Genomic DNA, 22,634 nt, shown 5'->3' with positions numbered 1-22,634 from the left:
TATTAAATAATGATTTTCAGGGTGCCAGGGTGGTGCACGGCCGTCCCGGGTTCGACTCCCGGACCCGGCGGCCTTTGCAGAATGTCTTCCCCCATATCTCTCTCCCATCCTTCCTCTCTGCTGGACTTGTCCAATAAACAAATGAAAAAGCTACCAAAACATATTAAAAAAAATTATGATTTTCAGTTTTTGAGAAATGGTCAAACTTATCAAAATGTGGTATTTTCATGGAAAACAGTGCAGCTGCAACAGATAGCACTTTTTTTTTTTTTTTTTTTTTATAAATCTCAAGGCACCCCTGGCAGCTCTCTGAGGCACCCTAGTGTGCCTAGGCACCCCTGTTCAGAACCGCTGGCCTAGATCACAGCTTTCCCTTTTCATATATTTTAACAAAAAAGGATCTGGATTTGATTGGGGTTAATATACCGATACCGATCGATCAATTAAATCAATCTAAAAATGCCACGATCGGCTCCGAATCCTATCTGTCCGATCTGCGAGTTTTCGGTGGTAAATTATTTAATTTTTTTTAAAAGCACCCTCAAAAACTACTCGAGTTCAGTTGAAAAGGCGAGTAATCTATTACTCACACCCACCCCTAATTACTACATTACTACATAATCTGGGCAAATTTGGAAGCCTGCCCATCTGGATTAGTGCCAAGTCATTTGAATTACAAGCAGTAACTTCCTGTGAGTGTGTGTGTGTGTGTGTGTGTGTGTGTGTGTGTGTGTGTGTGTGTGTGTGTGTGTGTGTGTGTGTGTGTGTGTGTGTGTGTGTGTGTGCGCGTCTGTGTGTGTGTGTGTGTGTGTGTGTGTGTGTGTGTGTGTGTGTGTGTGTGAGTGCGTGTAACGTGTGTGTGACTGTGAAGTCATACTGGTTATCAGCATCAAAGAGGACATTCGCCGAGGACCCGTTTCACCTCGTGTCTGATAAGGTCACGTTTCAAAGTTATCATTTTGCGCCAGTGTTCGTATTACGGCGTCACAATGCGCTGCGATCGAATGGGCCTATCAGGTGTCCTTCCCTTCCGATCCATTGGAAAACATTCTACTCCGGTGGCGACCGATATGCAGGCCCTGGTCGCGGCCCCAAAGCGCGTGGGAGGAACTGCAAGGAGAACTGCACCCTGTTCTTCTATAAGCTAAGATCAGATATTCCTTTATTGATCCCCTTGGGGATATTCAGGTCAGGTGTCATAGCAGCATGGAGGGGGGGGGGGGGGGAGGTACAGGTATGGGCAGGGTAATAGAAGAAAGACATAAATATAGGCGATACGAATTGATCTGAATATAAAAATATAATAACCAGTGTAACAATATAATTAATAAAAATATGAGGGGAAAAAAAGGTTCAACAAAGGTGCAGATGAGGGTTATATTATATGTTACAATAAAATAGGCAATAGAAAATGTTAATCTGAATATATATATATATATACTATGAGTGAGGAGTAGGAGTAAAAGTAAACAGTATACACAAGGTACAGTATACACAAGGTGCAGTATACACAAGGTGCAGTATACACAAGATACCCTAATTGGCATGATATACGTCATACGCTGTACTGCGTGCAGGTTTTGGTGGTTTAAGAGTCAGACACACTTAGTGGTCAAATAGTTCCCGAGTTCTGCAGCCGTTAGTTCTCCAACATCTTCTCGCGTCTGTCTCATTGGCGCCGTACCTATCGATTCCCACCAAAAGACCCACCAAATTAAGGAGTTTGTTTTCTAAAGCTCTTCAGTAATGGTAGCCGGCCGCAGCTCTCCCAGTTACAATCATTCAACCCAACAGAGTAACCAGGGTAACCGTCCACAAATGTCCTCAGAAGCGGCCAAATATCTTTCCCCCCTTTTTACATCTGAAATGTCTCTGGAAGGAAGGCCATATTTTATGGGTTCGGTAGCATTCCTCGTCTGTTGCACGGCTGCCCCCGTTGGCCTGAGTTGCGGCTTGAGAGCTACGGTGCCCAAAAGAAAAAAACACAACACTCAAACTCGCTCATAGTCCAGTTTGACGAGATTCTGGTCGGAATCGGTACGTGTGATGCCAGGAATCGGGTCTACAGTAGGTTGAAAGTAACTGGAATCAAACCTTTTAAATGGAGTGGAAAATGCACGGGAGCAAAAAACGGCTACTGGGAGAAAGATTAGGAGCGACGAAAGACTGATTCTCATCTGAGGGCACGTCCCTGTCTCCGCTGATGAAAGACTAGTCTAAATCAACACACGCCAGTATGTATGTGGTGTTGTTACTGGCAGCGAGATGAGAACTAGAAAGGTGCGCTCAGTAGAGATCAGTACAGAGTACTCCTATGTAGTACTATACACACTGAGTACTACTATGTACTATACACACTGAGTACTACTATGTACTATACACACTGAGTACTACTATGTACTATACACACTGAGTACTACTATGTACTATACATATTACACACTGAGTACTAATATGTACTATACACACTGAGTACTACTATGTAATATACACACTGAGTGCTACTATGTACTATACACACTGAGTACTACTATATACTATACACACTGAGTACTACTATGTAATATACACACTGAGTACTACTATGTAATATACACACTGAGTGCTACTATGTACTATACACACTGAGTACTACTATGTACTATACACACTGAGTACTACTATACTATACACACTGAGTACTACTATGTAATATACACACTGAGTGCTACTATGTACTATACACACTGAGTACTACTATGTACTATACACACTGAGTACTACTATGTACTATACACACTGAGTACTACTATGTAATATACACACTGAGTGCTACTATGTACTATACACACTGAGTACTACTATATACTAAGGCTGGGCGATATGGCCTAAATATGATATCACGATATTTTCTGACCTTTCGGCGATACACGATACACATCACGATGTTTTTCTTTTTTACCCCAAACAATTCATTATGAGGCTTACAAAGACAGTATTTGATTTTGCAAGCTAACATTAAAGACAAAATAAAATACCCATGCATTTAGCATTTTTATATTATATATTAGATTTAGATTATTAGATTATATATTGCATATATTTAGCAATGAGATATTATATGATTTAGATATGAAATATGATGAATTGAAAATGGGGGACCCTGATGTAAACGAGACTAAAGTCTTTCTCTGGTCTGCATCCCCTTAACAATTGTATGTATTGAGCTGTACTGTACCCATTCTGCAATATGTTAATAAAGTTTTAAATCAATCAATCAATCAATCAATAGCATTTTAGCATTTTTATGAAACTACTGTATATATGTATGTCTCTAAATGTTTTGATGAATTGAAAATGGAGGACCCTTATATAAAAAAACTGAAAGTCTTTTTCTGGTCTTCATCCTCCTGTACTGTATTGTACCCATTCTGCAACTTTTTAATAAAGTTTTCATTCGTTCATTCTGACAGAAACATAATAATTTTGATTGACAGTCGATTCTGCCAATTATGTCACAGCGCTTGTACCCGCCCTGCTGTTCTTAGCACCAATCGGCAAGCGCTATTAGTTTTTGACTTCCTGAATGTCCTGTGTGCTGAACATCAACAAAGCTACTAACGTTAGCTCCCCGCGGCCGTCGAGTAGGAGACCAGTGCTCCACAGGATGACTAAATGAGGCATAATGATTTTACTACAACGAATGTTATAATAAAAGCCTTTCCATACATCCGTCTGATTGAAAACTTTATTAACAGACCGCGGAATGGGCATATCTCAGCACGGGCTGAGATATGAACGAGTAACGTGTGGACAGATTGACGCGACACAATCCTCTTGGGCAAAACATCACGATATCCACGATACGTTGAAAAAGTGTATCGTTAATGAACTGTACCCGATATTTATATAATATCGTCATATCGCCCAGCCCTACTATATACTATACACACTGAGTACTAATATATACTATACACACTGAGTACTACTATGTAATATACACACTGAGTGCTACTATGTACTATACACACTGAGTACTACTATGTAATATACACACTGAGTGCTACTATGTACTATACACACTGAGTACTAATATATACTATACACACTGAGTACTAATATATACTATACACACTGAGTACTACTATGTACTATACACACTGAGTACTACTATATACTATACACTAGGGATGCCCCGATCACGTTTTTTGCCACCGATACCGATCACCGATCGTCGTGAGCCATATCGGCCGATACCGATCCGATCGTTTTTGATTAAAAGAAATAAAATTTTATTTTATATACATTTTTTCTTTTTTTTTCTTTTTATAAAATATATATATTATATAATTAGACTTGTACTTGTATTATCTGCGAGACATCGCCACCACGCAACAAGCTCCACTGTCTGTGTGTACTCTAGTAGCCTCCAGCTACAGCCAGGATTCTCCGGAGCTGCAGCTGGACCTATACTCGAGTAGCCTCAAGCTACGGCCAGGATTCTCCGGCGCTGCACCTGGACCCTATTGGTATAACGTTACTTAACTGTGCTCAGCAAGCCCTCAGCTCGAATACGCATCGAATCAGTGTTATAAGACATTGATATCAGGAGCTATCTGTAGCTACTGCTAGCCGGATATATAACGTTAATACAACGCCTCAGTGAATTATTTAGTTCAATGGGACATTTCGTTTTTAACAGTGAACTAACTTGCGCTAACAGCTAACAGGCATCATACCTACCTACTATACTTGCTAGAGCGTTTGTTGATGTCAGGAGCTATCGGTAGCTGGCCGGCTAGATACCGTTCGGTTAGACAATGCCTCATCATGTATTAAACTAAAAGTGAATAGTTGACTGGGTCATTTTGTAACGGTAGCTAAGCTAACGTTAGCTCAGGGAGACGCGTCGCCGACACGCCGTCCTCCCGTGTCTCACTAGACTAGACCCGTGTTTACATGCGTGCGGGAGGGGCTGGACTCGAGAGCAGACGCCGCACCACCGGTGTCTGAGACAGAACTCAGCGACAGCGACTGAGATCGGGTTTGACGATCGGTGAAAATAAAACATTATCACCGATCACCGATCGCATATTTATACTGAATATCGGCCGATAACGATCGGTGGCCGATCGATCGGGGCATCCCTACTATACACACCGAGTACTACTATGTAATATACACACTGAGTGCTACTATGTACTATACACACTGAGTACTACTATGTACTATACACACTGAGTACTACTATGTACTATACACACTGAGTACTACTATATACTATACACACTGAGTACTAATATATACTATACACACTGAGTACTACTATGTAATATACACACTGAGTACTACTATGTAATATACACACTGAGTGCTACTATGTACTATACCAGGGGTGGCCAACCAGTCAGAGACTAAGAGCCACAAAAATTACTGTGGTACCACAAAGAGCCACACCATATACCAGCGTTTCTCAACCTTTTTTTTCAGTCACGGCACCCTTCATGTGTTTATATGTCTCACCCTCTGGCCTCTGAAGTTGCTAATGTCTTTTTTATTTGGGCCTCACAGGGTTAAAAGTACCCTGTGAGACCCACGGTTGCAAAATTACAAAATCACTTTTAGCCATTTAAAAAAATAATGTTTATTTAAAAAATGTTAAAGGGGAACTATTTTACTATTTCTTTCACTATTTGGGCACTTTTACACAATTCCTGTGAGTCTATGGAACACCTAGGTTTTTTTCAAAAAAAATGCATTGTTTTGTATTTCTAATCAAGTACTAAAAACCGCATTTTTCTACCTCAAGATCTTAAGCCGTTATGAGGCTGGGCTCCAACCACTGTGTGGCCTGGTGCCAACTGCCACATCAACTGCCACATTATTATGCAGCTGAGAAATCTCTGACATCACAGATATGCACATTTTCAGATGACTCAGTTCAGTGAGGGTGAATATTGTGAGAGGAGAATTGGAAGAATTTGCCAATATGAGAATTAGAGACATATATCCTATTAATATAAGTCCACATAGCTAAGAAACAATGGTAAACACTGAAAAAAGCCATTTATAAGATAGTTCCCCTTTAAGCACATGTATAGTCAATTGGTCCTGTTGTTCAGCCTCACAATGCTATTTGATAGTAAATGTGTTTATATGTCCCACCCTCTGGCCTCTGAAGTTGCTAATTTCTTTTTAATTTGGGCCTCACAGGGTTAACCTCTTAAGCCCGAGATATACAGTAAAAGTGTATATTTTCAGCATTACGTTTGTTTACCAATTATTTTAACTGTTATTAGTGAAATATAAGATTATAGAAATCTCAGGGCATTGAGTCGGAAACCGGCGCATATTGACAGGAGGAAGTGGCACAGCCAAAAGTGAGTGTAGTCTTTTGAAGGAAGAGACTCAGGGCTTTCAAATTTCGAAAAACTACCCTGCCCAGCTCACACCAGCCCCTGTCAATCATCTGACTTCTGGATTTACTTTTTAATTTCTCTTATTTTTTGGGATTATCTCCCACAAACCTGAACGTTATTGCCATAAAACAGAACGCAGTTAGTTTCTCTACCTTTCTGTGAACGTCTTGCAAAAAACGGTGTTGCAATATGATGAAAAATGCTGGAGAAATTTACATTATAAAAAAGATGGCAGAATTCAGTACTGTATCTACAAAACCTTCTGTTTAATCATCTTCCCTTTATTCATTTGCTTAGATTTTTCAGGTCTGGTCAATTTTAGCATTGTGTTATTTACAGTCAAAGATAAATTTTTTTTAAATAGAATTGATATTCTCCTATGGTTCATTACAATTTACTCAAGCCTAGTAACAGACACACTATTTCTGAAACTGATCCATATATGTCCCTAGATTCAGATACCAAGAACTTGCAAATGGACCATTTAAAAAAAAATGTAAATGTTTATTCTACGTCCTTATGGAATGAGTGACATAAAAAAAAAAAAAAAAAAAATATTTTTTTTTATGGATGGAAGAGCCGCACATTGACGGGCAAAGAGCCGCATGCGGCTCGCGAGCCGCGGGTTGGCCACCCCTGTACTATACACACTGAGTACTACTATACTATACACACTGAGTACTACTATACTATACACACAGAGTACTACTATGTAATATACACACTGAGTGCTACTATGTACTATACACACTGAGTACTACTATGTACTATACACACTGAGTACTACTATGTACTATACACACTGAGTACTACTATGTAATATACACACTGAGTACTACTATGTACTATACACACTGAGTACTACTATATACTATACACACTGAGTACTAATATATACTATACACACTGAGTACTACTATGTAATATACACACTGAGTGCTACTATGTACTATACACACTGAGTACTACTATGTAATATACACACTGAGTGCTACTATGTACTATACACACTGAGTACTACTATATACTATACACACTGAGTACTAATATATACTATACACACTGAGTACTAATATATACTATATACACTGAGTACTACTATGTACTATACACACTGAGTACTACTATATACTATACACACTGAGTACTACTATGTAATATACACACTGAGTGCTACTATGTACTATACACACTGAGTACTACTATGTACTATACACACTGAGTACTACTATGTACTATACACACTGAGTACTACTATGTGCTATACACACTATTACACTATTGGGTGGAATAAACATTTAAAACTATTTGGGTGGAATAAACATTTAAAACTTGAATGTCATTGACACCTCCCATAAGTGTACAACAACAGATTCATGAGATATGAAAAGGGGGTGGGGCTTATTTCACTGGACAATGGTGGAAATTAATGGATGAATGTTTTCAATACATAATTATATCATCAACAACAACAGAGACCCGATTACTAGCGAACCTGTGTAATATCGCCCTCTTGTGGTCATACTGAATATGTGTTTCAATGGACAATGATTAACCTGAAAGATATTTCAGAATCCAGGCCTGCTGTCAGCCTGTGAGCCACGTCTCTCGTCTAAATGGGCCCTGCGCCTGCGGTTTGTGAGATTAGCTGCGGACAGGAAGACAGACAGACAGACAGACAGACGCTTCCTAGTGGAGATAATAAGGAAGAATACCGGTGCACGCTCAAAGTAGCTTCCTATAATCTTCACCATCATTACAGAACTATATGGAGCTATACTTTGAGTGTACGGAACGTCTGTCTCTCTCGGCCGCTGTGAAGCCGGGGTGGGAATCAAACACGGGCCGCGCAGACACCAGAAGTATAACATGAACACAAAACACAGTGACTGGGGCGGTTTTGAAACCAGTCGCGCTACTGCCTGCCTGCCTAGTACCACCCTGCGGTGCAACACAACACACTACTAGACATACCACATCCGCCGCGCGGACCACACCGGTGCACTACATGTGGCACGCACCGTTCGCGCCACATGTCCAATTTGCTACCGTCTTCCTCAGAGCGCTCCCAATCTGTGCTGCTGTCAGATCAGACCGTGAGGTTAGGCTACAACTGCTATCGGTTAGCACAGGGTGTCTGCCGGTTTCAACGGGGTCGATTTAAGACGTTTTAACACCTTTTTAATACCACCTTAGAGCAAAGTTTAATACCAATTTCACAACCATACTAGCAAAAATATTTTTTTAAAACACACAGCACTGAACCGGGGGCTGCACTTGCGCACCAATTTAAATTCTCATTCCATTACAAGCTTTCGCCGGACGGACGCACCAAGCTCCCGGAAACCCGCCGAAAAACGACTTGAATACAAAAACATTTCATATATTTATGATTTCATCTCCTGACAGATAGCTGTGCAAATGCAATGTAAGACTTTCTAATACCTTTTAAGGCCTTAAATTGAGAATTATGAATTTAATACTTCTTAAGACTTTCTAATAGCCAGCAGACCCTGAGCATCAGATTGTAGCAGCAGGCAGCACTGACTGGGCCCACATGCAGCATGCAACTGGATGATCTCTCTCTACCCAGTTAGTATGTGCAAGTAAAACAAACCTAATTCTGGCTGACAAGAACAGCTTCATAAATGTAATACCTGCGCAAATTATATTTAAGACTTTTTGATACCCCGCAGATACCCCGTAGCAGTAGGACTGCCTCGGGTGATTAGTTCACTAATCAGTTCTTAGGGTCTTTAGTTGACTAAGAGTAAGAAATCTGTTTATTTTTTTCTTCTTTCATCCTGAATGAGATACTTCCTGTAAAATGACAAGCTTGTCTCGGTCACAACAGCGGCTGTGGGGGAAGTGGATTTGTCGCTGCCCTACGCACCAGCCGTCACCATGGAGATGAGTGAGTGAGTGAGTGAGTGAGTGAGTGAGTGAGTGAGTGAGTGAGTGAGTGAGTGAGTGAGTGAGTGAGTGAGTGAGTGAGTGAGTGAGTGAGTGAGTGAGTGAGTGGGTGAGTGAGTGAGTGAGTGAGTGAGTGAGTGAGTGAGTGACATAGCAGTAATGTTCAGAAATATGATTTTATCTCTAATAAGCACTAGATGTAAAGAGGTCGGGGCGGCTACGTGGCGTAGTGGGCAAGGCGCTCGCCACGAAATGCTGGAGACGCTGGGCTTGCCTGTTCGAGCCCAGCGCTCCACATTTGCCTTCAGTTTAGCTGGTCGTCCGTACTAATACACATTGGCCGTATTAGGGGGTGGGAAACTGATGGGTGGGGATCGGGCGTTGTGGACAGCGACTCCTACAGGTCGGTTGGTGCGCCTGCGCAGTAGAATCAGGAAGTGTCGGGGGCAGCGTGAGCCTCCCACGCGTTACTCCTCGCCACTGAGAGATCGAGCTGCGCAGGTGAAAAGATGCGACTGCTGTTACCTCAAGTACCGGAGGGGACTTGTGCTATGTATGACTTAGTCCACATTGCAGCCGGCTTGTGGGAGGCAAGAAACAGCGTCCGTGACAGGGGAGGGTTGAATTGGATGATACGAAAATTGGGATGGGAGAAAATATAGAAAATGGGAGAAAAAGTGGATAAAAAAAAGAGGTCCTTATGCGCGGTTGCGGTCTCTTCCAGAAGGAGCGGTAATGTGGAAAACATGATTTCAAAGGTTTTACAATCAAGCTGCCTCCTCAATAAATCTACGAAAACCCTATGACTGCACTGCCCTGCAGAAGCCAACCGCAGTAACTACAGTAAAACAGGAGAACATTTCTTTACAGTTCTTTGACTGATCCAGTGATTTAGTAGTTACTGCAATTCTCTATGCCCCTTTTCTCTTAGTTAGACAGGAGTCAAGATTGAACTCTGAAACTTTGTCACAAGATAAAAACGGATATAGAGAAGTTCAATTGCACTCAATTTTGAAAATAATTGTAGTTACTGCACCTCTGCAGGGCGGTATAGTAGACTAATCATTTATCATCCCTAATGACTTCGACTTGCTACTGTCCTGTACAACAAGGCTTTCCAGTCTAAACCATCCAGCTGCCAGATCATTGTTCCAAAGAATTACAACAAGGACCAACGGTTAGTAGATAGCAGCTGTCTAACATTATGTAAAGCCCTGCAAAGCACCACCGCCACCACCGGGCATTAGATTAGGCATTGGATTAGGCATTGGATTAGGCATTGGATAGGCAGTCAGAGGGGCTAACACACAAGTGCCATGTGGTATCTGGCCTCCAAGCTGTGATCAATGCTACAGTAGCCTATAACAGACAGATAGTGTAGCGCCACCGAAACCTGCACGGACTACAACGTATGACGGGTATATCGTGCTAGTCGTCGAGGGTACCTTGTGTGTTTCTTTATTGCCTATATTTATCCTATCGTGCCGTATATAATACAACATACCCTCATCTGCGCCTTTGTTTACACTGTTTCTTTTTCTCATATTTTTATATTCCAAGTTAATTAGCTATATAGTTCACACTGTTCATTTCTCTCATATTTTATATTCAGAGTTAATTATATTCTTTACACTGTTTATTTGTTCTCATAGTCCTCTAGTCAAATCTGATTCTATTGCCTATATTTATATCTTTCGACTATTACCCTGCCCATACCTGTACCCCCCCCCCCCCCCTGGTGCTATGGCGACCCGGGATTCAATCAATAAAGGGATCAGTGAAGGAATATCTTATCTTATCTCCACGAGCGTCAGTCAAACACAGAGAGGCCACGGTCATAGTTTCACACCAGCCACCATGACGGGGGCAGAAATAGCCGCCCCTTTGTCGTTCCAGTTTAGCTGACATGGCGGTGAGACGGGGAGGAATGTGAGGAATGCCGCTGTCCCTCCAATCATGGGACTCTAACAAAACACTTTCTGTTTAAAACCCCACCGGGACAATAAGGAGGAGACATTTGTGATTCATAGAGGTCCTTCTAGTCCAGCTGCTAGGGCGGGGGGGGGGGGACAATAGCACCTGACCCGCCTCAACAGGGGTTTAGGCCGGACAAGCGTGGCTTGTTGTATAGCTATATATATATGTAGGGAGGGGTAGTGGTTACGTCATTGCCGTTTTTCGTGTTCCACCCTCTGTCCAACGCAAGGTATTTCCCAATTGCCCATTTCTAAATCGTCTCGTTTAAAACAAATAAAGCATGGACATTGGCACGGTGTACCTTTCTGTGCTTATTCGTCCACAATCTATAGCACAACATGAAAATATTCGCAATTAAACATTAAAAGAAAAATCGCCAACTTTTATTTCAACCAAAAATGCTTAAACAATAATGTTAGTGATAGAAGGGAACTCGTTTTGTGCAAAAATGGAAAGCTTTTCAATTTCCAATGCGGCAGAATTGTTACAATAGCCGATAATCCATTTTCCCAATGATGAATCTCTCTATACGGGTGGAACAACCAGTGACGTCAGACTACACCTCCCTATAGTCGGCGTTCTGTCTAAAAACAGACCGGCGGGGCGGAAGGAGAGGAACGTGTCGCGGGACAGACTCTTCTTTTAGAGAGCTGCGCCGCTGGGCAAGGTTGGATTCTTCTATCTGGGGATGGGAGCATGAGTAATGTTTTCCCCACATCGAGTACTCGCGTGAATTACGAGTAACGCTCGAGCGATTGTTCAGGGAAACCTCTTTTCTCCAGCGATAACGAGATGTTGCGCAGAGCCACTCACTCGCTCACTCACACGCTGCCAATTTATTATTATGTCTCGCTCCGCGGACGTAACAATCAAAACAGTTATCGTTTGTTATAATTACATTACCGCCACTCTGTCTGCAGCAGGTCTATCCGCTCGTGTCCCTATCAATAGTCTATGAACGCTACGCAAAGTGGGCGGCACGTTATTGGCACAATTTGGAAATGCACAAACACGAACCGCTGTTTTTAACACTAAGCTAACAAACTTTTCACGGTAACGTTAACTGTACTATCGACACAGTGCGACAGTGGCTCGGGAGGTAGAGCAGTCGTCTGGCAATCCTGAGGTTCCCGGTTCGATTCCCACTCCTCCCGGGCATCGTGACGATGTGTCCTTGAGCAAGACACTTAACCCCTAATTGCTCCCGATGAGCAGGTTGGCACCTTGCATGGTTACCTCCGCTGTCGGTGTGTGAATGTGTGAGTAAATGCTTGAGTGAATGGGTCAAATGTGAGTAACAAATTGTAAAGCGCTTTGGATAAAAGCGCTATGTAAAAAAGCAGCCATTTTATTTACCATTACTATCCATGCTCCACAGCTTCCTGCAACAAGTCTCACACCGTGCGGGATCTCAGAGCGAGATTTCGAAGCGAGATTTCTGTTTTCATTGGCACAAACAATCCCCCCCCCTCCCTCTCTTTTAATCTCAAATGCATAATCATGACACGATTGTTCAATTGAATATCTGTCATCTGTCTCTCCGCGCGTCTCCAACGCCACGGTCACGAGACGAAGAGGACATTCCTACAGTATGTCATCATCTCTTCAAACCGCCCAGCCGAGTCTCTGTAAGGAAGCTCAGGAGGATCAAATGTGACAGTCTCATTTTTTGGACACTAAAATAATGGCTACGACTGAAAAAGTGCAAGGGTTAAATGTCATCTCAAAGCCCGCATTTACATCAAACAGCCTCAAATAGAATCACGTTTTTTTTTAGCTTCACTAAACAACCTGATAATATTAAATCAGGCTTTTCAGCTTCGCCAAATCTGATCAAAATCTATCTTGGCTACATTCCTCACAGACGACAGGTCACATGGCTGGAAGATATGTCATTCTGACTGCTCTTCTGCTGGGTCTCTAAGCCGCCCTATACATCCCTGGAGGAATGTACACATGGCCGTCTGAAAAGAAGCTACACCCGCAGCACAATGTATATGCTAAATGCTAAATGGTATCTACTAGCAGCTTTTATCCAAAGCGCTTTACAATTGTGTTCCTCACACTCACCCGTTCACTCACACATTCACACACTGACGGTGGAGGCGACCATGCAAGGGTTAAGTACAGGGCACGAAATTAACTTTTTGACTCACCGGCCAGTGGCTGGTAGATGGGAAAATTCTACCCGCCAAGCATATTTCTTACCGGCCAAAAGAAATACGCATTTTTGTGTCACATATATAAATTTATTTCAGTACATTTCAAGTAGATAAGCTATTTCGTTGAAGAATAGACACTTAAAGAGGCCAGAGTTAAATTTGTACTCTCTCTCTCTCTCTCTCGCTCTCTCTGAAGTGACTTCTCACTATCTGCAAACAGCTCCACTGTCTGTGTGTATACTTAGTAGCCTCCAGATGCAGCCAGGATTCTCCGGCGCTGCAGCTGGACCCTATTGGTCAAATCACATTCAGCATGCCCTCAGGCTCAGCTCGAATACGCATCGAATCAATGTTATAAGACATTGATATCAGGAGCTATCTGTAGCTACTGCTAGCCGGCTAGATAACGTTAAGACAACGCCTCAGTGAACTATTTAGTTTACTGGGACATATAGAGCTAACGTGAGCTAACGTTGCCTACCGAGCGAACGGACTTCAACGGAGGTATTATGCACTCGACTATTGCTGGAGCATTTGTTGATATCAGCAGCTATCAGTAGCTAGCCGGCTAGATACCGTTAGACAATGCCTCATGTCTAAAAGTGAATAGTTGACTGGGTCATTGTTTAAACAGTAACGTTAGCTCACGGAGGTCCGCAGTAGACTAGAGCAGACTGCCTCTGTGTTGATACGAGGAGAAGCACGGACTGGGGCGGATATGACTCGTTGCCACGGGTTTTTTCAAAATAAGAGTATCATATGAACCGAACGTTGCTAACTGCCGGAGCCATCGATATTATGACTGGAGCTGCGCTTGGGGCGGAAATGAGACCCGCACAGGATTTTCAAAATAAGAGTATCGATATGAACTACACGCCAGGTGGCAGGCAGACCTCTCAGTGTCACTCGCCAAACCTAAAATATGCCCGCCATTGGCGGGTGGCGGGCTCTAATTTCGTGCCCTGGTTAAGTATCTCGCTCAAGGACACCTCGACACGCTGCCCCGGGAGGAGCGGGGAGTCAAACCGGGACCCTTCTACATTACCAGACGACCGCTCTACCTCCCGAGCCACCGTCGCCCCCCGATATATATATATATGTATATATATGTGTGTGTGTGTGTGTGTGTGTGTGTGTGTGTTCCCATGCGTGTGCTCAACAACTCACAGTGGAAGGAGGACGGGGACCCCCTGGAGCGGCTGAACTCGTCCCCGTAGAGGGCCGCCATGCTGGGCTGGCTGGTGCGCCGGCCCGGGTACGGCGGCGGCATGGAGCCGGAGCCCAGGCCGGCGTTGGAGGAGCCCGCCGTGCGCTCCTTGGTCTTCAGTGCCAGCGTCCTCTCCTGCCGCAGCTTCTCCTCGTCGCGCACCAGGCCCACCAGCTGCTTGGCCTTCTCCCGCACGTTCACGCCCTGGTCCCGTCCGTCGCGGTCCGTGAACTGGAAGTCGCGCAGCGTCTGCACGGTGTAGATGTTCTCCCGGCACTGCTTGGCCACGTCCACCGAGCCCGTCTTCACCAGGTAGTCGAGCAGCGTCAGCGCCTTGTACACGTGGCGCCAGTTCTTGCCGTGGTCGTTCAGCCGCTTCCAGATCATGCCCATCACCTCGGCGAAGGCCACCGCGTTGAAGGTGAGGTCGGCGATCTCCGACATCAGCGAGCTGGGCGGGCCCCAGGGGTCGTTGGAGGTCGCCTCCCGCACCTTGACCTCGGCCTCCGAGTAGTTGTTCACCATGTTCTTCACCTGCCGGCGGAGCGACGAGGTCTGCATGGTGGCGGCGGTGGTGATGATGACGATGTCGTTTCACGCGGGGGGGGGAGGAAGGGGAAACGGAAGATGTGAAGATATATACGCTAACAGCTGGGGGGCCAGCCAGCCCACTGCGCCGTCTTTTGAGGTACGCGAAGAAGCAGGAAGCTCGGTGGAAGTCGGTTCGACGGGGGGGGGGAGGAATGTTGGAACGGGGTTGTCCTCCTCTAGACGGCTTCAAGGACCTCTGCGAACACGTTCCTGGAGGAAGGAAATGACACCACGTTAAAGAGAGACACCGAATGCGGCCGTTACGTCATACAAGGAACCGACCCGTGTGAACTCTTACCCCCCCGACAAGACAAACATTCCTACGCCCGTCTGGCTGCCTCCGGATCCCTGTGCTGCTGCTGCTGCCGCTGACATGTCTGTCTGGCGACTATATACAGTTGAATTCTCACTCGCACTCTTCTCGTTCCATTCAGGAGTTTTGGTGTAGAGGCCGGAGAGAGAGAGAGAGAGAGCGAGACGACTCAGCACCTCCCAGTAATTTGAAACGCAACACCTGGGCTCGGTTTCCCCTAAGAGAACTCAGCGGTGTCACACGGAGAGAGAGAGAGAGAGAGAGAGAGAGAGAGAGAGAGAGAGCGGCGAGCGTACAGTGGATCTGAAAAGGCGTAATCATCGCCGGCTATGTCGTCATGCCCTTTCCGACACGCGGGAGCACAAATTATATAGAGGAAGAGGAACCGAACAAATATTAGCTTCAGAAGGAAAGTGACCGCTTGGGCTATAAACCCGCCAGCACTGAAAACCAGTCTGTCTTCTGCAAATGCCAGTGTTTTGTCCGAGGGAGAGAGAGAGAGAGAGAGAGAGAGAGAGAGAGAGAGAGAGAGAGAGAGAGAGAGAGAGAGAGAGAGAGAGAGAGAGAGACAGAGACAGAGAGAGAGAGTGTGTTATCACAACAGGGCCAGGCCCCTCTCTCCCCTGTTTTTCGGCCCTGGTTGCATCATCACCACCACCACCACCACCGTGACAGCAGTAGGGCCTCAGGGCATTTTTGAAGATTAACAAAACTCCTAACAGTTAAACCGTCCCAACCACCGGATTCCCTTCTGTCAATTTGCTTTGAAGTGGAGAGCGCAAAGAGGCTATCTGTTACTTTGAGCTGGGTATAGAACTGCTTAGAGCTATAGCAAAGACAGAGCACTGAGTCAGTGGCACAGCTAACTTAACAGTTAACCTAACAGCTAACCTAACAGCTAACCTAACAGCTAACCTAACAGCTAACCTAATAGTTAAACCGTCCCAACCACCGGGTTCCCTTATTTCTATTTGCTTTGAAGTGGAGAGCGCAAAGAGGCTATCTGTTACTTTGAGCTGGGTATTGAACTGCTTAGAGCTAGCTAGCTAGCAAACCGTCTGTAGTGTGGTAGTGAAAGGGTTAACCTTATGTAGTGTGCTAGTGAAAGGGTTAACCTTCTGTAGTGTGCTAGTGAAAGGGTTAACCTTCTGTAGTGTGCTAGTGAAAGGGTTAACCTTCTGTAGTGTGCTAGTGAAAGGGTTAAGCAAAACATTCAGATGCGGGAACACACGCAGAATCCATCCCATAACCTGGGAGAAAGTGCTGTGTTGTGGGTTAGCATTTCCATGTACAACAGGGTGCTGCTATGGGGTGGAAGTCTGGTTGCTTTTAAATGTTTCCCTATTGATTGCTTGATCCAGGCTGTACAACCAACCGGAAAATATAGCATATGAAATGTTAGTAATAGACACAGGCTACTTGCTAGCCTATATGTTTTTTTTACACAACAAACAAAATAGAATGCTACATCGGACCTAGGGCCGGTGCCGACACCTGGGATTCGATACCGATACCAAAACGATACTTTTTACTCAATGCCTTATTTTGCTGAGTTATGTGCGTCGCATGTGTGCCTGTGTGAGCCAATCGGAGGCGTTGTTAGATTTTGGATTGTGATTGAAGAGAAGAAACGTTATACCTTGGAACAAACATGCTCACTGGCACTGATGAGATTATTAACCACACAGTGTCATTCGATACCAAATTCCGATACCGCAGCACGTTTTGATACTCGATAGCATTGAATGAATGAATGAATGAATGAAAACTTTATTTAACAGATTGCAGAATGGGTACAGTACAGTACAGCTCAATACACACAATTGTTAAGGGGATGCTGCAGACCAGAGAAAGACGTTTGTCTAGTTTACATCAGGGTCCCCCCAGCGATTCAATCGATGCCATAAAAGTTCGTATCGTATCGGAGTATCGGATTTCGATACCCAGCCCTAAGCCGAACTGAGCAAAACATATTAATTGAAGTGTTTTATTTAATAAAAGTTACAAACTTTACTTTAGAAAAATCCGGCACACTATAGACACACTGTAGCCTGACGGCACCGTCCATCACCAAACAGTATTATGACACACTATCAGATAGCATTCTGTGCCGTCTGAGGGATGTAAATAGACTGTTAGCGACAGACGGCCAACAATGCTTCCTGGATATCTGACCACAGGCTCGGTCTCAAGTGGTCCCCAAACGGGCCCTGGCCAGCATTCAACCCCCTATACCACCTACTGGTTCTCTAATAACACTGGCTGATTCCTGGAATTCTTCTACTGCGGAGCCTATGCAAGCGGAAAAATCTATTAAAAAAAATAGTTAGTTAAGATGTGCCCTTGAACCTGTCTGGTAGCTGGAGGGGGGGGGGTGTTTAAGGAAGGCCAGAGTGGTACCAGGGGTATACATGGGGTGGCGACTATAAGGTTTCTGGTTCTGTCTCAAGCTAAATTTACCATCTTTTATTTATTTTACTTTATTTCAACTCGTGAGACACTGAGGTTACCCTAATTTACAGCGACGACGAGCTTACGAGACAAGACGTAGTTTGTCAGCAATTTCATAGGCAGAATAATTAAAGAATAAACAATAAGAAAAAGATCAGCTAAGACAGATGCTTTTACTGTTGTTCATTGTGTGAGGATGAAGCTGCGGGATTTAGTGACAAATCCCACCAACTTCACTTGAGTTGTGAGGGGAGGGGTGTTGGACCCCTGGGGCCACACAGAAACTCTCTCTCTCTCAGACCCCCCAAAATAACATTATCACAAAGAACATGAGCCATGACCTTGACATGATAACACACTACAGTTATTAGGCTACTACTAGGCTTATCTACCTTTAATTCGTCCAATAAAACCTTTTTATTCAAATATTCTATTCTATTTGACTCTTTTCTATTCTATTTTACACGTTTTATATTACTGTCTATTTTTTAAACGGCCATAGAATCAACCGTAAACAAAGATGCCCATTGGGATGTGATTGTGCCTTACCTTGTCAATTTCGCTGCACTATCTATTTCATGCTCGTTTTGTACATGTCTGCACTTTATGCATTGATCTGCCAGTTTTGTGCTCATTGTATGCCTGTTATTGCATGCTGTGAAGCACTTTGCGCTGCAATTCATTATATGAAAGGTGCTAAATAATACAAATAAAGTGTATCGTTATAAATAGTCTGTAACCGAGCAAAGTAAGTAGCTGATACTGAGAACGGAGCATATTGATTGATTGAAAACTTTATTAACAGATTGCAGAATGGGGACAGTACAGTACAGCTCAATACACACAATAAGGGGTTGCAGACCAGAAAAAGACTTTCGTCTTGTTTACATCAGGGTGCCCCATTTTCAATTCATCATAAATCTATGTTTGGTGTCCCGCGGACATTTGGGGCTTGTTGTACGCATATTTTCAGAACGATCGACTTATTATAGCACCTTTAATAAACAGAAACGACCCAGTTGAACGTTACTGTGTTTTATTTTAGGAAAAACAGCCTTTCTTTTTTGTCCCAAACGGGAATAACGAGCGTGTGTTCCCCCATTGCGTCAAACGGGACGGTCGGAGGGAGAGAGAGAGGAACCGCAACAAGAGAGAGAGCCGCACGGCCGTGACTCAGCTGCTGCTGCCCCCGAGTTTTATTAAAGTTGGAACAAGCAAATTCATAATAATCAATAACAAACCGTTGTGTGATCCGGTAGAGAAATCCCCCCCAAATCAACCGGCGCGGACGATCTCGGTTCCCCTCCTTACCTCCGACATTGCGCGTCAATCGGGTCCCGACTTGGGGACTCTTCTTTCGGCGGAAGAAACGCCTCCTCTCGACATATTATCCTCCTCCGTGGGGTTCGAATGAAAATGAAAAACGAGTCGAAAATGTAGTCAAACCATAGTAGAGGAAAACATCTGCCGACGGGGTTTGATTTGTTTGATTTCCTCGTGTTATCTATCGCGCGTCTGGTATCAAACTTAGTTTTTCGTGCACATTATTAGTACAAAACATAATAATAATAACACAGGCGCGCCGGGCTAGCCTTGCAGATGGAACAACCCCCCCTTAAAACACACAGGGAAATGGAACGGGGGAGAGAGAGGGAGGTGGAGCCGAGAGAGAGAGAGAGGGAGGTGGAGCAGAGAGAGAGAGGGGGGAGGGAGGGCGGTGGAGCAGAGAGAGAGAGAGGGAGGGAGGGAGGTGGAGCAGAGAGAGAGAGAGGTGGAGCAGAGAGAGGGAGGTGGAGCAGAGAGAGAGAGGGAGGGAGGGAGGTGGAGCAGAGAGAGGGAGGTGGAGCAGAGAGAGAGAGGGAGGGAGGGAGGTGGAGCAGAGAGAGGGAGGTGGAGGAGAGAGAGAGGGAGGGAGGTGGAGCAGAGAGAGGGAGGTGGAGGAGAGAGAGAGGAGGGAGGTGGAGCAGAGAGAGAGAGGGAGGGAGGTGGAGCAGGGAGAGAGCGAGGGAGGTGGAGCAGAGAGAGGGAGGGAGGTGGAGCAGGGAGAGAGAGAGAGGGAGGGAGGTGGAGCAGAGAGAGAGGGAGGTGGAGCAGAGAGAGGGAGGTGGAGCAGGGAGAGAGAGGGGGGGAGGTGGAGCAGGGAGGGAGAGAGAGGGAGGGAGGTGGAGCAGAGAGAGGGAGGGAGGGAGGTGGAGCAGGGAGAGAGGGAGGGAGGTGGAGCAGGGAAAGAGGGAGGGAGATGGAGCAGGGAGAGAGAGAGGGAGGTGGAGCAGGAGAGAGAGAGGGAGGTGGAGCAGGGAGAGAGAGAGGGAGGTGGAGCAGGGAGAGAGAGGGAGGGAGGTGGAGCAGGGAGAGAGAGAGGGAGGTGGAGCAGGGAGAGAGGGAGGTGGAGCAGAGAGAGAGGGAGGGAGGTGGAGCAGGAGAGAGAGAGGGAGATGGAGAAGGGAGAGAGAGAGGGAGGTGGAGCAGGGAGAGAGAGAGGGAGGTGGAGCAGACAGAGAGAGGGAGGGAGGTGGAGCAGGGAGAGAGAGGGAGGGAGGTGGAGCAGGGAGAGAGAGAGAGGGAGGTGGAGCAGGGAGAGAGAGGGGGGAGGGAGGTGGAGCAGAGAGAGGGAGGGAGGTGGAGCCGAGAGAGGGAGGGAAGTGGAGCAGGGAGAGAGAGAGGGGGAGGGAGGTGGAGCAGGGAGAGAGAGAGGGGGAGGGAGGTGGAGCAGGGAGAGAGAGAGGGAGGAAGGTGGAGCAGGGAGAGAGAGAGCGGGAGGGAGGTGGAGCAGAGAGGGAGGGAGGTGGAGCAGGGAGAGAGAGAGGGAGGGAGGTGGAGCAGAGAGAGAGGGAGGTGGAGGAGAGAGAGAGAGGGAGGGAGGTGGAGCAGAGAGAGAGGGAGGGAGGTGGAGGAGAGAGAGAGAGGGAGGGAGGTGGAGCAGGGAGAGAGAGAGGGAGGGAGGTGGAGCAGGGAGAGAGAGAGAGGGAGGGAGGTGGAGCAGAGAGAGAGGGAGGGAGGTGGAGGAAAGAGAGAGAGGGAGGGAGGTGGAGCAGGGAGAGAGAGAGGGAGGGAGGTGGAGCAGGGAGAGAGAGAGGGAGGTGGAGCAGAGAGAGAGGGAGGGAGGTGGAGGAGAGAGAGAGAGGGAGGGAGGTGGAGCAGAGAGAGAGGGAGGGAGGTGGAGCAGAGAGAGAGGGAGGTGGAGCAGGGAGAGAGAGGGAGAGAGGTGGAGCAGAGAGAGGGAGGGAGGTGGAGCAGAGAGAGGGAGGGAGGTGGAGCAGGTAGAGAGAGAGGGAGGGAGGTGGAGCAGGGAGAGAGAGAGAGGGAGGGAGGTGGAGCAGAGAGAGGGAGGGAGGTGGAGCAGGGAGAGAGAGGGGGAGGGAGGTGGAGCAGGGAGAGAAAGAGGGAGGGAGGTGGAGCAGGGAGAGAGGGAGGGAGGTGGAGCAGAGAGAGGGAGGTAGGTGGAGCAGGTAGAGAGAGGGAGGGAAGTGGAGCAGGTAGAGAGAGAGAGGGAGGTGGAGCAGGTAGAGAGAGAGAGGGAGGTGGAGCAGGTAGAGAGAGAGAGGGAGGGAGGTGGAGCAGGTAGAGAGAGAGGGAGGGAGGTGGAGCAGGGAGAGAGAGAGAGGGAGGTGGAGCAGGTAGAGAGAGAGAGGGAGGTGGAGCAGGTAGAGAGAGAGAGGGAGGGAGGTGGAGCAGGGAGAGAGAGAGAGAGGGAGGTGGAGCAGAGAGAGAGAGAGGGAGGGAGGTGGAGCAGGGAGAGAGAGAGAGGGAGGTGGAGCAGGTAGAGAGAGAGAGGGAGGTGGAGCAGGTAGAGAGAGAGAGGGAGGGAGGTGGAGCAGGGAGAGAGAGAGAGGGAGGGAAGTGGAGCAGGGAGAGAGAGAGGGAGGGAGGGAGGTGGAGCAGGGAGATAGAGAGAGGGAGGGAGGTGGAGCAGGGAGAGAGAGAGGGAGGGAGGTGGAGCAGGTAGAGAGAGGGAGGGAGGTGGAGCAGGGAGAGAGAGAGGGAGGGAGGTGGAGCAGGGAGAGAGAGAGGGAGGGAAGTGGAGCAGGGAGAGAGAGAGGGATGGAGGGAGGTGGAGCAGGTAGAGAGAGAGAGGGAGGTGGAGCAGGTAGAGAGAGAGAGGGAGGGAGGTGGAGCAGGGAGAGAGAGAGAGGGAGGGAAGTGGAGCAGGGAGAGAGAGAGGGAGGGAGGGAGGTGGAGCAGGGAGAGAGAGAGAGGGAGGGAGGTGGAGCAGGGAGAGAGAGAGGGAGGGAGGTGGAGCAGGTAGAGAGAGGGAGGGAGGTGGAGCAGGGAGAGAGAGAGAGGGAGGGAGGTGGAGCAGGGAGGGGTGCTGCTGGGTGCATGCAGAGTCAGACTTTAACCCGTTCGGTGCTGATAGAAAAAGCAGGTACTAGTCTAACTGATCAGTTGAAGCACTGTGTGTATAGTCCACACAGCAACTCTGTACATACATCTGATTAGCACTAGATTACAATGTATTGTCATTATACAGCACAAGTACAGTTTACTCAGTAGTACTAATACAGTAGTATGTATATAAATTATATAAGACACAAGATATGCACGGTAAAAAAAAAAAAAAAAAAAAGACATGCTAGGTTCCTGAGAAACTGGTGCTTATTATACACTACTATGCAATATAC

At 46.2% G+C, this 22,634-nt stretch overlaps 1 protein-coding gene across 4 annotated transcripts in view; it reads right to left on the bottom strand.

The window, feature by feature from the left end:
* Positions 1–19,622, bottom strand: part of epn3a (epsin 3a) — a 41,045-nt gene extending 21,423 nt beyond the window's left edge. For 2 of the 4 annotated variants that reach the window (XM_084328566.1, XM_084328569.1), the window contains exons 1-2: positions 19,324–19,622; positions 14,618–15,458 (exon numbers count right to left, since the gene is read on the bottom strand). In XM_084328566.1, the coding sequence (XP_084184692.1) occupies positions 14,618–15,218 (601 nt within the window). In that variant the 5' untranslated portion in view covers positions 15,219–15,458; positions 19,324–19,622. Of the gene's footprint in view, positions 1–14,617; positions 15,459–15,546; positions 15,953–19,253 lie in introns of those variants that run through there. The other 2 variants (XM_084328568.1, XM_084328567.1) reach the window with 2 other exon arrangements.
* Between the last annotated feature and the right edge of the window lie 3,012 nt (positions 19,623–22,634).

This window comes from Notolepis coatsorum (genome assembly GCF_963971535.1).
Source record: "Notolepis coatsorum genome assembly, chromosome: 14".
Classification (NCBI taxonomy): Eukaryota; Metazoa; Chordata; class Actinopteri; order Aulopiformes; family Paralepididae; genus Notolepis; species Notolepis coatsorum.
Note: the sequence above shows the minus strand (reverse complement) of the source record. Positions and strands in the feature narration are given on the sequence as shown.